Source organism: Pyrus communis, chromosome 11 (genome assembly GCF_963583255.1).
Source record: "Pyrus communis chromosome 11, drPyrComm1.1, whole genome shotgun sequence".
NCBI classification, from domain to species: Eukaryota; Viridiplantae; Streptophyta; class Magnoliopsida; order Rosales; family Rosaceae; genus Pyrus; species Pyrus communis.
Genome location: NC_084813.1, coordinates 7,790,797 through 7,805,879, shown reverse-complemented (window position 1 = coordinate 7,805,879; position 15,083 = coordinate 7,790,797). Strand labels below are relative to the sequence as shown.

The following is a 15,083-nucleotide window of genomic DNA, read 5'->3' as shown; positions in this document are numbered from 1 at the left end:
AAATTGTTTTTCAAATTTGCATAATATTAGACAATTTTAATTTAATCTTGTCATTTTCTTACCAAATGAAAATCTGAAAGAGCACTATAAAATAATTTACCTATATTTAAAAAATATAGGTAAATTCTTTGGACATGTGTATTAGTAATAAATTTGCCCTGTATATGTAATGATACATGCAAATAAAATAAATTTGCCCTATATATGTTACTTGATTCAAAATAAATTTATCTATATTTTATATAATAATATAGGTAAATTATTGCACACATATATATTAGTAGTAAAATGTGCACAATATGTAACGACCCATCCCCCAAAATTATAGTTTTTATAGTTTTAAATTATAAATTTATGAAAATGCCCTTCGAGGCAAAAGTATTGACTTTTGTTCATCACCTTGTCATGTCATGTAAGATCCATTTTCTTGGCATATTCTTGTAGTACTCATCGCTACGGACGTGTGGGCACAAACGAAACGCAATTTGGAGTTATAACGAAAGAGATATTAACGTTTAAAGTCAGGGACATTTTAGTAAATTGATTAATTTCAAGAAAGCTCCAGATTTTTGGAGAAAATCTAAAAAGCCACGTGTGTGGCCTAGATTAAAAGGAAGAAAAGATGGGCAGTGAAGATGATAGATAAAGGAGAGAAATGAGGGGTGGGATGCCCAATCAGAAAGAAGAGAAAGAGGGAGTGACCAATAAGGAAGAAGGAAAGGAAGGAAATGAGGGAAGCAAGAAGGAGAGAACCGATCAAACCCAATATCTCCACCTAACCCCACAACTTGACCAGCTCATATCTCCTTCGTACGAACTCCGTTTTGGGTGATCTTAATGTCCATGGAAAGCCCTTGACAAAGCCCACGACCTTTTCGGCGGCTTTAATCTTTTTCTGGTGGATCCGGCGAGCTTCACCATCGATGACCACCACCAAAAGACTCCTATCAATCCCAGGAGCAAGGTCCAAGCCTTGGATGAGGCATCGGAGTTCGTTTTGGTGACAAATCAACAACTACCCAAATCAAGGATTTCTGGCGGGTTCGAGTCAATTTGGAGAATTGTTTTGCAAAATTGGACTTTGCCACAGGTATAAAGTTTGCTCAACTCTTTGAGATCTTCTTTTCTGTAAAATTTGACAATTTTTGGAAATAGTTGAAATTTTCCGGCAAGTTGGACGGCCGACCGCCATCCACGGCGGCGCGTGCGGCGGCGCATGGCCAGATGGCCATCAGTGCTATTTTTAGGCTAAATTAGATGCCTTGATTTCAGTTTTAATATTCATATGACATAGGTTGATCGTTTGAACGTAAATTCACTACGATATGTGACTTGGTCAACATATGAATCGACGATCCGACCGTTGGATTGCCACCAAACTTTAATACATTATAGTACGTAATATTTAAGGACAATAGGAACTTACGGATTGGGAATCTTACTTATGGATCTTTCCGAATTGGATTTGTAATCTCGTAAAATAAATCATGGACCACTATTTGAATTGTGTTGGCGGAGATCCAACTATTGGATCAGAGTGAAACTTTAGTATGATGTTTTAGAAGCATAATGTAGATATTTAAAAGTTACGGATTGGAAATTTGTGATGCAGATCTTCCGGATTGAGTTATATAGGGTTGTGAACCCTATTGTTGATCTTTGACTGATGGTTGACTTTTGGTCAATGGGTTTCTAATCATTCTAGAACGTCCTTGGGGGATGTGTTCTATGTAAGTTACATGTTCTGTAGATAATAATTTTGAGTTGTGATTTGATAATTGTTTTAGGCGCCGATCGTTCGATACGCCTCGATATTCATGCTAGGGAGTTGTAGCGCGGACTTCAGGTGAGTGAGCATTTGCTTTATATATATATATATATATATTACGGTTTCCAAAACATTTTTCTTAAAATGATTTATACTTTGAATGCCATGTTGTAATAAGTTACATTTTAAATATTGCATTGCTATATTTGTGAATTGTATCGTGGGATGCTGCGGTGACTCAGGTAAGCTTCAGGTGAGTACTATGTGATTGAATGAGTTGTATTGCATTGGTATACACACATTTGTTGAGAGCTCATCATGGCTGCACCCCAGTATTAGTGCTCCCGATAGGGGCTAGGGCCAGCCTTCACGTGATTTTTCACCTCTCGCACCGCACGCTCACCTTGGATCCAAGTCTGGTGCCAGCCTGTTGTACAGACCACAATAGGTGGTTCCGACTCGTAGGTGACCCACGATTTATCGTACCGCTTTCACGTGATTGTAGCACTTGAGCGTACTTATTTATACCCAGCCTGTCGTACAATCATATTAGGTGACTCCAACTCGTGTGCTAGCCTAGATTGATGAGCTACAGGTCCAACCCTACAGGTCACGTTAGATGACTTCGACTGGCATACTATTTTATGTTGGTTTCACACTTGGCTTACACTTATTATTGCTGAGATATTATGACATGGCATACTTCATTTTTCGTTGCTCTTGTGCATTGGTTTTCATACCTACATAGTAGTATTTTCTGGAAACTATACGGGTTTTACAGAGAGGGGTTAGTATTTTCAGAAAAGGTAAATGTGTTTTTCTAAAGCTTTGTTTCTACCCACTCACCCTTCTGTTTTTTGCCCCTCCAGGTTTTAGCTGCTAAACTTTTGTATCGACGAGGATTCTTGGCATATTCCAATATAGGTGGCTACCTATGATGATATAATCCTTATCCTACCTTACTTTGCTTTACTTATGCTCTGTAATCAAGTGTGAAATGGGTTCATTCCCGCTCACAACACACTTTTACATTTAGGCACTCTTAGGTTTAAATTTATTCACATTTTCCACATCACTACACTTTATTGCTTCGTCACCTTTTAGGTGTCGGCTAGCACAACTCGATTCAGAATCTGATTGGACATTTCGGGTCGGGGTGTTGTCACAATATATATAATAATGCATGAAAATAATTCACCTACAAATAAAGGAAATTTGATTAAAAATAATATATCTACTAATGGAACCTTTTTTTTTTGTCGAATATCTATTGTTTTATTTTAATGGAGATAATTTGTCTTGGTTTAATTTTTACGAAATAATTTAGGCACTATTTAACTTTACCAAAATAATGGAACTACTATTTTAATTTACCTACAAAATAAATGTTATTTGATTTATAATTAATTTACTTATATTTTACATATAAATATAGATAAATTATTTTTAACCAACATATATAATAAGGCCTTTTTTTATTGGCACCCCACAATATTATGAATACACCCCATTTTCTTTTATTTGGTCTGAATTTCCTTTTCTACCCTAATTTAAATTAGATAAAAACAAACAAACAAAACCAACACCACCTTTGTCATCCTAAAACCTACTCCTTCTCGACAAGCCCCCACCATGGCACCTCCATTAACAAAGTGATCTCAAGTATACCAAAACATATGCCGACTTACAATTAAACTAGCAAGTAGTCTCATAGAAAGTCAATTCCTAGTTGACACAGAAGGATTGCTTCTCTGCTAGTAGCATTTTTCAAAATTTTCAAAGCCATCAAGTTGGTATCCCTGATTAGGCTGATCATAATTAGGGTGAGTAATAATATTTATTGAGATGATTAGGGTTTTGTGGCATAAGTTGTAAATAAGTGATAATAATTGGTTTCATATTTGTCTACATTGTACTCTATTTGAAATTTGGGTTTTATTTGAATGTTTAATATTAGGTGAGTTTTTGTTTGGAAAATAGGAGTTTCAATGGCCTTTAAATTAAAGAACCCTTATTAAAAACCACACCGCAGTTAACTTTTTTATTTAGTAGAATACAAGAAGAAATTAAGATCAACAACCCTCACAAGTTGTATTACATTCACGAAAAGGCAGCAATAAACCCACACTTAGATACACAATAGATTATGAAAGCCAACGTTACAGGGAGTTATTATGCAAAGTAAGATAGCAATCCCTCTTGATCAAAGGAGATCTCACACACCACAGTAGGCTTTGATAGTACGCAACAACTTCCTTGCCTCTGGTGTTCGACCGAAGTCAAGGAAACTGAAATGATCAAATGGCTTGTACAATAAGGGATGTTTCTCATCAATTAGCTCTTCAGGTACTTGTATAATCCCACTTTTGAATGAGAACAGTCCTAGGGAGTATCTGGTTTTGTTCTCTTTCATGATGATTTGATGTTCACAAGAGGGTACTCTGTCATTGCTCCATGCCTGCCAAGTGAAAACAAGAGAAAGGAAAAGTGCATTGGGCATATATTTGGGATTAAAAAGATTTATATTTGTACTACGTTCTAATGTTATTTCTTCCCACTTGTCTCATGTTTGACTTTCTTGGATGACGAGTTCAATACCTACTTATGTATGACTTGTTGTAAAATATTTTATATATATATATATATATATGTACTAATATATATCAATTTTCCAGTTCATAAATCAAGCCAACAAACAAAAAATAAAACCTTTATCAATCACACTTTAATTGCTTGAAATTAAGAAAGTGACCTACCATGAATGCATCGCCTGCCAAGATTAGAAAAGATGAAGGTGAAGGGTTCACATCAATCCACTGACCATCCTTTGTTCGAATCTGCAAACCATTCACCTGATTTTGATTCACTATGGATATGAAGGTCTTGTCTGTGTGAGGTTGCAGTCCCATATTAGTTTCATTCTCTTCTGGTGTTCTATACTTAAGGCATCTAAGCTGGTATGTAGTTGATTCCATGTGAGAGTTATAAAGCCTCTGCACACCGTACACATCAAAAACCATTCTTGTCACCATTTGACTCAATTCTGCTACCAGCTTTGAGGTGGAATGAACAGTTTCACTAATCAAAAGAATACAGAATTAAACCATATTAGGCTTAATATATATTATATAAAAATATATGTGGGATTATTTTCCTCCCAATCTCAGTCAACGTAAATGCTTATGCTGGCAAATTTTGAATAGGTTAGTTTTTGCTTCAGTATGAAGACATAAACATTTTTTTGGAATATATATAATATATGTATTTACTGAACAAATGAATTTAGAGAGAGTATTGATTCATCAAAATATACCAAAAATGGTCATTTCCTTGAGGCCACATGATGTTTGTGAAACCTTGAGATCCGTCAACAGTTGTTGGATTATCGACCGCCAAGGATTCGTAGAGAGGAAGGAATGAATATTGTCCAATATAGCTGTGGTAAGGCCTATCACTGGTCTTTTGCATTTTAGTTTCTAATGGAAGACCAAATAGATCTTCCATCGCAGAAAAAATGGAGTTGTGAAGTTCCAGAGGAACTTTATGGTAAATAGCTTCGAAGCAGCCATACTCTTCTAGTGCATCCTTGATTTCTTTGCATGCCAAGAGCCATGCATCTGTATCGGGCTTCAAGTTTTCATCAGATAAATCTATAACAGGAAGCTTAGGCTGAGTTTCTGACCCCATTCTGTCTAGTGAAATCTCTCTTAACCAACTCGGTATTGCGAGCTTGTTTGGGGAATGACTTAAGCAGTGATATTTTTGCGACTTATTTATAGAGGTGCCATTGATGCAGTGATGTCATAATAAGACAATTAGAATATATATGGACAAATACTTAACCACAAAAATGATGATTAAGTTAAGTTTGTGTTGTACCTATGAACAGATCGATGGGGTGGCAATATATTTTTCTATTTGGGTAATGTAGTAGCACTCAATTATATGCTAATGCAACTTATTTTAATTATTTTAATGTATAATGATTTCAAAATCTTTTTTAAACATATGATATATCAAATAATGTAAGGGGCTGACAGGCAGGATGCATACACTATCAGAAATTATCAATTACCAATGAAAGTTTGCCCACCGAATAGTATTTAGTTGGGTAAAGTTACTTTGCCAGACCGAGTAAAAGAATGTCAAGCAAAAGTTGTCAACGTTTTTGTTTTGTTTTTTTTTTTTTCAGATCCTTTAGGCGATGAAATATTTCGAATGACAAAGTGAACATGATCGGGTAAAGTTTTCACACCAAGGGAAAAAAATTGGCATGTATCATGCCATCTTTTGTGCGACGAACCTTTCAAGTTTCGTCAGGCAAAAAGAGTTTACAATTCGTCGAGCAAACTGAAATATGTCTTTGGGAAAAAATGAGGAACATTTTCACGTATTCAATTCCTTTGATAATTTTTACAGTCTGCAAAAATTAATTTCAACAATCCAACTGTCAATGTAGTTGTTATATACTCCAAGATGGCATATGCTTTAAAAAAAAAAAAAAAAAAAAAAAAAAAAAAAAAAAAAAAAAAAAGAAAACCCAAATGCAAGTTTCCAAGATCAGGTATGGGACTATCCTTCAACAGCTAGAAACATATCATCATGATTTAATGGTTATTTTAGCTTCGTTATTTTCCTCATCACAACACTTTATGGCTTTGTCACCCTCCGAGTGTTAGCCAGCACAACTCGATTTGGAGTCCAAGTGGATATCCCGGGTTAGGGTGTGTCAGTTTGGTATCAGAGCATAAATTTGGGCAGTATTGCATTCATCACACGCATGATGTAAGCATTCTCAGTTCTTGAGCCTAATTCTCGAATCTTGCCACCTCGTCAAATACAAAAAATGTGTTAGCTTTTCCCTAAGTTTAGGCATTTTAGACGATTTATTGACATGTTAGAAGAACATTATGGCGACCACCTCTAAACTTTAAGCAAAGAATTTCCCTGCCAAGGAAAGATGTAGATTTGAGACAAGTTGATGCCCCTGAAGCAGGGCTACTATATCGATAGTTGTGCATCAAGGGGGATTTACCTACCAATTCCACTAACATCTAATCATTTCTACCAACCCTTTCGAGTTAGGAAACCAGAAATGGTTTTGATTCCTTGGTAGTACCTGTTTGTATACCATCTATTGGAATTCCTACAAAGTTTACTTCATCAAGATTCCAGAATGGTCTTGAGTGACAACCTGGTGCTAAAGTGGTAGAGCACTTGACGGGAGAACATCTAGGAAATAGCCACTTTTGGTCCCTGGTAGCACTAATCTTTTCAAATGCACTAGTCATCATTTCAGATCTTCAGGAGGAAGATTGACTTCCGTTAAATCCGTTCTAAAGTAGATTATTAGCAAATTTCTTTTCCAACCTTTGGACGTTCCAACAAATGCTAGTTTCCAAAATTTCTCTTGGTGTTGTACTCGTCATTTTGATGAGCACAGGCATAGGTGTATGAGTTGTTATACCTACGGTTAATAGAAATCCCCGAAGTAGTAAGTATTTTCCCTAGAATTATGAAACCACCTTATAGGACCAGTTCCTTACCAATCATCTGAAACCATCTACCTGAGCGGGCTCTAACCTGTAATCAGCCTACATTAGCACTACTAAGTGACGATACTATCCAATATCCGAAAGCTGTCAATCAGTATTCAGGTGGTATGATTTCTGATACCGGACACTTGCTAGTATTTGGGAGTGATACCTTTGTGCTAGAACACCGATTCACAGTTTCAGGGTAACAAACAATATCAAAAATATCAAAAGTATTATAAATACATTAATTAGCGACGCAACTGATAGACTGATTAATAGTGACTACCTAAGCCGTATAAACTAAATATTGGAAACTTAAAGGCAAGCTGTGTAGGAGGACCATAAACTCGTAGTTGTGTTAACCATTTTACCCATCTAGGTAACCAAAATGTTCTCGACCAGTCACCTTCTTGATCACCTCCACAAACAAACATTAGCATCGAAACACGTGTTGAAATCCCGCTGTAAGAGCAAAATGAGCATTGAGAAAATCATGCAGACCTAGTAGCACGTGGCATATTGAAAGGAAGTGATAGGAGCATATTCATGCGACTTAAATGGCTTGTTCTCGTGCATTTACGTTATGTTTCTTTAGTTATTTTAGTACTTTAAGCTATTTTCGTGTGTTTGTAGGTCCAAAGGGCTAAAGGAGCAAAAAGATGCATTTTGGAGACTTTTGGAGCACTTTTGGACTAAGGATGGATAGCTTATGCTTGGAGCCAAAGTGTTGGACGAAATTGAAGACCTAATTGAAGACCAAAGTGTTGGAACCTTGTTCCCTTTAGTTTTAGGACATTTAAACCTTTCCTAATCTCATTCATCAACACATGCATCCACATGCATTCACCCTTTAAACCATTAAATCCACATGCTTTCCTATTCAATTAAATCAGCCACATGCATTCATCATCATAACCTAGCTGTCATTCCACTTCATTGCACATGCATCTTCAAATAAATCAGCCATTCCACATGCATATTCAACCTAGCTGTCATTCCACATGCATTCACTCTTTAATTCACATGCATTTACTCTTTAATTCACATGCAAAACATCCCATTCCATCTCCCATCAGATTTCCATCATATTCACATGCATTCCATCCTTTAAAACATTGCACATGCACTCCCTTTAATTAATTAAGCCACATGCACTCCCATCCATTTCATCATTGCAGCCAACACATGCTTTCACATGCATTTTCAGATTGTCCCCTTGCACATGCAGCCACATTCCCTCCTAGCTGTCATGTTCCCCCCATTTCACCTATAAATAAGCATCCATTGCATACACATTTCATTCATACACTCTTCCATATTCCAGAAATTCGTCAAAACCTCTCCACACCCTCATTGCAGCCACCAAAACACTTTTCTCCTCCATTGCAGCCACTCCAACCACTCCCCAAACCATTCACACCATCAAACTATCCTTAGACCTTGTGCTACAACGAAGAGGAAGAGAAGAGTGCCTAAACGTTCATACAATTCAAGTTTGAGTTGTTGGAATGTTTAGGTGTTTCTTTGATTTCAATGTTTAATTTCAATACTCTTTGTTTTGTACGTATGAGGAATGGAAGAGAAGAGTGCCTAAACGTTCATACAATTCAAGTTTGAGTTGTTGGAATGTTTAGGTGTTTCTTTGATTCCAATGTTTAATTTCAACTAAACCCCCCTTGGCTAGGGGGGAATTCGAAATATATGTTTATGCTTGCATTTTGATTTGATTACTTCTAATTGCGTTTCATAAGTTGTGGATTCAATTTGTTTAACCGTTTGATTGATAACTTATTTATGTATGTTTATTGAGAATGCGCGCTTAATTTTCATGCATGAATATGACGCTAGAATATAAGTGAGTTTCACCTAATAGTTACGAACTTATATTCACAAGTAGTGGAGGTTGCTTATAAACAATCGCGTTAAACAAATTCTTGGCATAAGTTTCATGCAATCATAGTAACGAATGCCTCGTCAACACTTATAATTTTCATAGAGCGTAATGATTCTTGCTTGTACCTCTTCTATGCATTCATGTTGAGGACTTGTGGGGAATGTTTTGAATTGTCGCATGCATCATCCAATTCAATAACGTTAGGAAGATTTGAAGGTTAATTAGTGCATCACGGTTAACTTGGGGTGTTGAGTATCATAGTTTATTGAAATGTAATTGGAAATCATTTTATTATGCAAGTATAACATGTATGGAGATGAACCCCTTAGCTAGCCTTCATTCCATTCAATTCTATCACACATTCACATTTACATTTTGCTTTTACTTACAATCTGTTCTTTTAGTTTAAATTCGTCAAAACCTAACCCCCCCCCCCCTTTACTTTCTTGTTCTTTAGTGTTTAGACTTTGTTTAGTTTATGTTTTAAAGTGTTTTGATTCAATTTATTTCCCAAAATTCGTCCAAATTCACCAAAGTGCTCAAAACTGCCCAGAAAGTGATTTTAAGGCTGTTTTGAGTGTTTTGGGTGATGTTTGAGTCTTTTGGTTTGTTTTAGTGTTTTAAAGTTTAGTTTTGCATTCTTTGAGTCTAGTATAGTGTTTTATATTGTTATTTTACGTTTGAATCAAGCCATAATCCTAAATTCGTCCAACATTGGGGTTAAGGTCAGAAACTGCCTAGTTAGTGTTTTTAGGCAGTTTTGAGTCTTTTGAACTTGTTTTGAGTCCTTTGAGTCTTTGTGAACGTTTTTAACTTTGTTTTTATGTTTTTGAGTCAAATCCAAGTGATTAACAATCCCTCCTAATCCCCGGTCCAGAACGATCCCTACTTATACTTATACTACAATTGACAAAAAGAGGGTTTAATTTGTGTGCGTATAAATCACGCATCAAATTTTGGCGCCGTTGCCGGGGATTAGAAAATTTGCTAATCCCTTGGATTGTTTGTTTCTGTATTGTCTTTTAGATTTAGTTTTTATTTGTGTTTTGTTTGTTGAGAACAACATGGCACTTGATAACGCTTCTCTTTTGTCACAGCTCATGGAAAGGTCCCAAATGCAAAGAGTTGATATATCTAATCTTCAATCAAGGAATAACGTGTTTTCCAATACTTACAATTCGGATTGGAGTGATCATTCAAACTCTATGTGGTGGGAACCTCAAAATGCTCAACAAGGAGGATATTGGCAGCCACCACAACCTCATATTCAATATGCCCAACCAAACTCAAGTTCGTCAATAGATTATAATCAAAAGCTTAATGAATTAATTTGTTTGGTGCAGGGCTCACAAAATCAAGACAATGAGGCTCAACAAGAAGGATATTGGCAGCCATATGAGGAGTTCTATTCAACGCCTATGCAGCCATCACAAAGGTTGGACCACTTGGATAAGCAAATTGGGCAGATCGCGGAGTTCGTAGGACAGTTTCGAGACCAAGGCGAACTCCCTAGTTCAACCATTGCAAATCAGAAGGGAGAATTTGAAAACACCAATGCTATCATGTTGAGAAGTGACAAGGAGGTTGGAACGGACCCTCAACCATCAAAATCAAATCACAAGGAAGAGGAATACACCCAACCCACGGAAAGGGTGGAAACACCTTTACCGGAGGCACCTATTGCTCCTATGCCATCTAATACAGGTATGGTTGTTCCAAATTTCATTATTTTTAACCCCGTTCCAACAAGTATCCCTATTCCTTGCAGATTCATGACTTCCAAGGAAGAAGAAGGTGAAAAAGACATCTTGGAAGCCCTTTCAAAGGTGACAAGTAGGGAATGTCATGAATTCATCAAAGAGGACGTTCTTGAAACCACAAAATCCAAAGAAGTTAAATTTGATGACATTGGACAAGTCATAACCATCACTTGCAATCTGGCCAAGTCCAATATCCCTGAAACTTTCAAAGGAGTGGTGTTTGTCATTGAGTTCTTGTCGGACAAAACAAGTAAGTTTTTTTCAAATTCCTTTACATTTTATACTAACTTGCTGTTTTTTATGAATCAGGCACCTACACTAGAATTCAAACCATTGCCGGTTCACTTCAAGTATCACCTTCCATTCAAGAACCAATTCCATGCCGTTTGATTTTATTTATGTTAATAAAAAAAAATAAATAAATAAATAAAAAAAAAAAAAAAAAAAAAAAAGAGAGATAGAAAGATACTAAACATGGAGAAAGGTGGAGCTTCACAAAGGTTGTTTGCGTGAAGCCCCACTACGAGGCGCAGAAGCGGAAGGCATAGAAACGGGAGGCATAGAAGCGGGAGGCATCGGAGCGGAAGCCATCGGAGCGGGAGGCATCGGAGCTAGAGCATTCCAGGCCTCAATACTTGGCCAAGCGCTGGATGACCCAGGAAAAAGGTGCCTCTGGAGATAAGACGCAAGCCTTTGACGGTCACTGTGAATTCGACCCTCAGATTCTTGCAGCTCATCAAGCTTCCTCTTCATCCCCGACGAATAGTTATTTGCAAGCACATGCAAACTTCTATTCTCGTACTTAAGCTGCTGGATCTCTTGCTTAAGTCTTTCCACCCCTGCCATCAACGATTCCACTTGGCGGGACCGAGCAAGCAGGCGTTGGCCCATGTTGGACACAGAACTCGCACACTGAACACTAAGTGCGAGGGACTCTTGAACGGCCAACTCATCGGACCGTCATGACAGCAGCCTACTATCTTTCGGAGTGAGGAGGTTTTTAGCTACTATTGTAGCTGTTGTGGCGTCCTGCATCACAGAGTCTTCACCTGAAAGAGGACCGTTAGAAGATAAAAAAGAAGGGCGCCATACATTACCTTGACGGGGCGCAACCGGATCGCTGCTGAGACTCAAATCTAAGCTAAGGTTCGATGAGTTTGCCATTTTTTTCAAAAGTGTTCAAAGAGAAGGGGTGGATGGAGTTAAAATTTCACAAAGGGCCGGAGTCGAGTTTCAGGAATAGGAAATCTTCAGAGTGTGTGTGTTGGGGTGATTGATAGCTCTATAAAAAGCCAAGACGACGCGTCCACCGATTCAAAGAGCCGGATTTTCCGGCGTAATTTAGGCGACGCTCCCTCGGCTTTTCAGAAAACGCATTCAACTTTGTCAAAAGATTTCTGACAAAGCTGAAAACACGTGGAGGCCATCATCGCATCTACACATCTTTAGCCGACAAGCGCAAAGTTCGGCGACGCTTTCTCTGCTTTTCAGAAGACGCGTGCAGCTTTGTCAAAAGGAGCCGCATCTGCACTACCACGTGTCGTTCAGAAAGCGAAGGGGCGTCGTTCAGAAATCAAAGGGGCGCCTGCTCAGAAATCGAAGAGGCGTATTCAAAGATCGAAGAGGCGCCACTATTTCAAAGAGCCGGATTTGCGGGATCAAAACGTTTGTCGACAAGGGTAAAAAGTACCACCACTTGATATTATCTCTATATATGTCGACCTTCGTCTTTTATGGCAGGGCAAACCTGAAGAAAATGCCCAACTCTCCCTCACCTCTGAGGGCGCACTCCCAGCAAAGCCTTTCAAAATACTCAATTCTTTCTTCTTCCCCAAAGATGATACCAGATGCCTGGAGTACATATGACCCAGGAGGAAACGGCGGATTGAAGCATGTGCTGATTCATTCACCGCTTCTTCAAAGCAAAGGTATCTCATATCATCAAGGTCAAAAGCAAAAGTATCTCATATCATGCTCTTTCCCTGTCCTTTTCTTTGTCCTTGTTCTTACTCGCATGGCAAAGTGAAAGAAGCAATCAGCCAGCACTTGGAGTCAGTCTTCCGATCTGGTTCCGACTGCCTGGAATTTATTCCTGGTTGCTTGCCTAGCGTTGCTCTCGAGTAGTCATCTTCAACGGTTGTTACACTTCCAGAGAAGGGACCACTCCTGCAAAGATTGAACAAAGAAACAGATAACAGGAGGAAGCTCAGACCTTCGGGGGAAACCAAAAGAACCATCCTGCTGCCCAGTTCAAGAAGTAGCACAAAGGAAAATCAACGATGGGCAGAAACCAGTTCAAGAGTAAGCCTGTGGAATCACAAAGATCAAAGCCTCAATGCAATCACCAAGGAGAAGAGGGAATTTACACTCCATAACCAGATTTGCGTCCCTAAACTCTTCTCTTTGTTAATTACATTATGCCATGTTTAATATGTTTAGTTGCTTTTTGTGTGTTTATTTATGTTTTGTGTGAATCTATGCTTAAAACATTGAGGACAATGTTTGATTTAAGTGTGGGGGGGTAACTAAAGTGTTTTGATGCAAATTCGTGGGATTTTATCACCCATAACTTCAAATGTTGTTCCTTGCTGTTTTAAGGTGTTTTTAAGTTGTTTTAGAGTGTTTTAGTATGTTTTGTTTTATAAACTCCGAAAATCACATAAAAATTTGAAAAAAAAGAGTGTTTTGAGTCGTTTTTGTGTGTTTGTGTCTTAGGGTACCTTCCAACACAATGATAAGGATTTGGTTTGTAATTGCATGACTGTTAAAGAGAGTTATAAACATGGATGAAAGTTTGATTTACTCTTGGTATATGCTTGGTTATGGTTATAATGTATGACTTCACATGCAATCATAAAAGAAAAATTCGTTTTTGTAACATGCTTGAAGGAAGAAACTCATAATAATGCTACATCCCTGTGAGACTCGAGCCATTACTTTCTTTGGAGAGTTATTTTCTGTGATTCTTTGTTTTCTAAAGTTGTTGCATGATCTCATTATCCTTGCTTGGTTGCTACTTAGAATGCAATTGTATCATGATAGAACTAAATGCTAGAACTTATATCCGTTTCATTCAAAGCATGACATTGAATTGCATAACATATATCAAGATGAAGTTGTGTAGTTGCCACCATAGCCAAATAGCCTTACTTCCCATATTTCGTATATGTTGTAAGTTTTAACCCCGTTGAGCCGTGTTTAGCCCATGTTCTTTGTTAACCCATATCATCCTCACCTAGCCTAGATTTGGACCATCCGTACCCTTGTTCTTGAAGCATAGTAAGCATGACGGATAATGAATTCCTTTTGATTAATATGTTGCAGAAAATAAGTGTGGGGGAAGGGATTTTTGTGTGTATGTATGTGCCTAAGTCTTAAAGGAGGCACGGGAAAAAGAAAAAAAAAATGTGAGAAAAAGAAGAAGAAAAGAAAGAAAAAGAGTGAAAATAAGTGAGAATGGACTCACAAGTGTGATTGTTGAAGAAAGGGCCCAAAAAGTTGAATATGGCCCTAAGTTTTGTGACTTCCCCTTGGGTGTTCAAAGTTGACTTCTGCGTTCTAAAGGGAATTCTAAGTACCTAATTCAATACTTTGCTCACTATTGCTTTAAGAATGTTTGCTTATCCTTCACCTTTCATTGTTAGCCAATAGCCTAGCCTCGTTACAACCCTTTGACTTCTATCTTGATTGTTATGTGTTTCAATTTGTGGAGTTTGAACTTGGTATAAGCTTATGGTGTCACTGGTTCTCGCTTCTAAGTAGTAGCATTCCATTCATGAGATCATACCTAAACATGCTTATTAACTCCAGAAATTGCTCTCTTTATGATACATATATGTGAGTGTTCGTTTTCATGTTTACATCAATCTTCTCACATATAACTAGTGTAGGGTGTGAAGTTAGAAAATCTGTGTGAAAAACGAGAGTACATCTAGTAAGGAATTGAGGGAATTCTCTAAGGCATGTTACTACATTCAAAACATGGTTTTAAATGCTTAATTGTGAACTAGTATGTGGTGACTATGATTAAAAATGTACTTAAGTGTAAAGATGGCTAAAATCTGTGGGAATAATGATTTTTAACTTGTCATGTGCATTGGAAATCCCTGAGACGATTGTTGGAA

At 37.5% G+C, this 15,083-nt stretch overlaps 1 protein-coding gene across 1 annotated transcript; it reads right to left on the bottom strand.

Annotated features, from left to right (window-relative positions):
• Positions 1-3,862: 3,862 nt before the first annotated feature.
• On the bottom strand, positions 3,863-5,455 carry LOC137749376 (probable 2-oxoglutarate-dependent dioxygenase AOP1). The gene is made up of 3 exons (XM_068489471.1): positions 5,082-5,455; positions 4,525-4,846; positions 3,863-4,226 (listed from the first exon to the last, which is right to left on the bottom strand). Exons 1-3 carry the CDS (start codon positions 5,453-5,455, stop codon positions 3,984-3,986), a joined length of 939 nt encoding a protein of 312 aa, XP_068345572.1. The 3' UTR covers positions 3,863-3,983.
• Between the last annotated feature and the right edge of the window lie 9,628 nt (positions 5,456-15,083).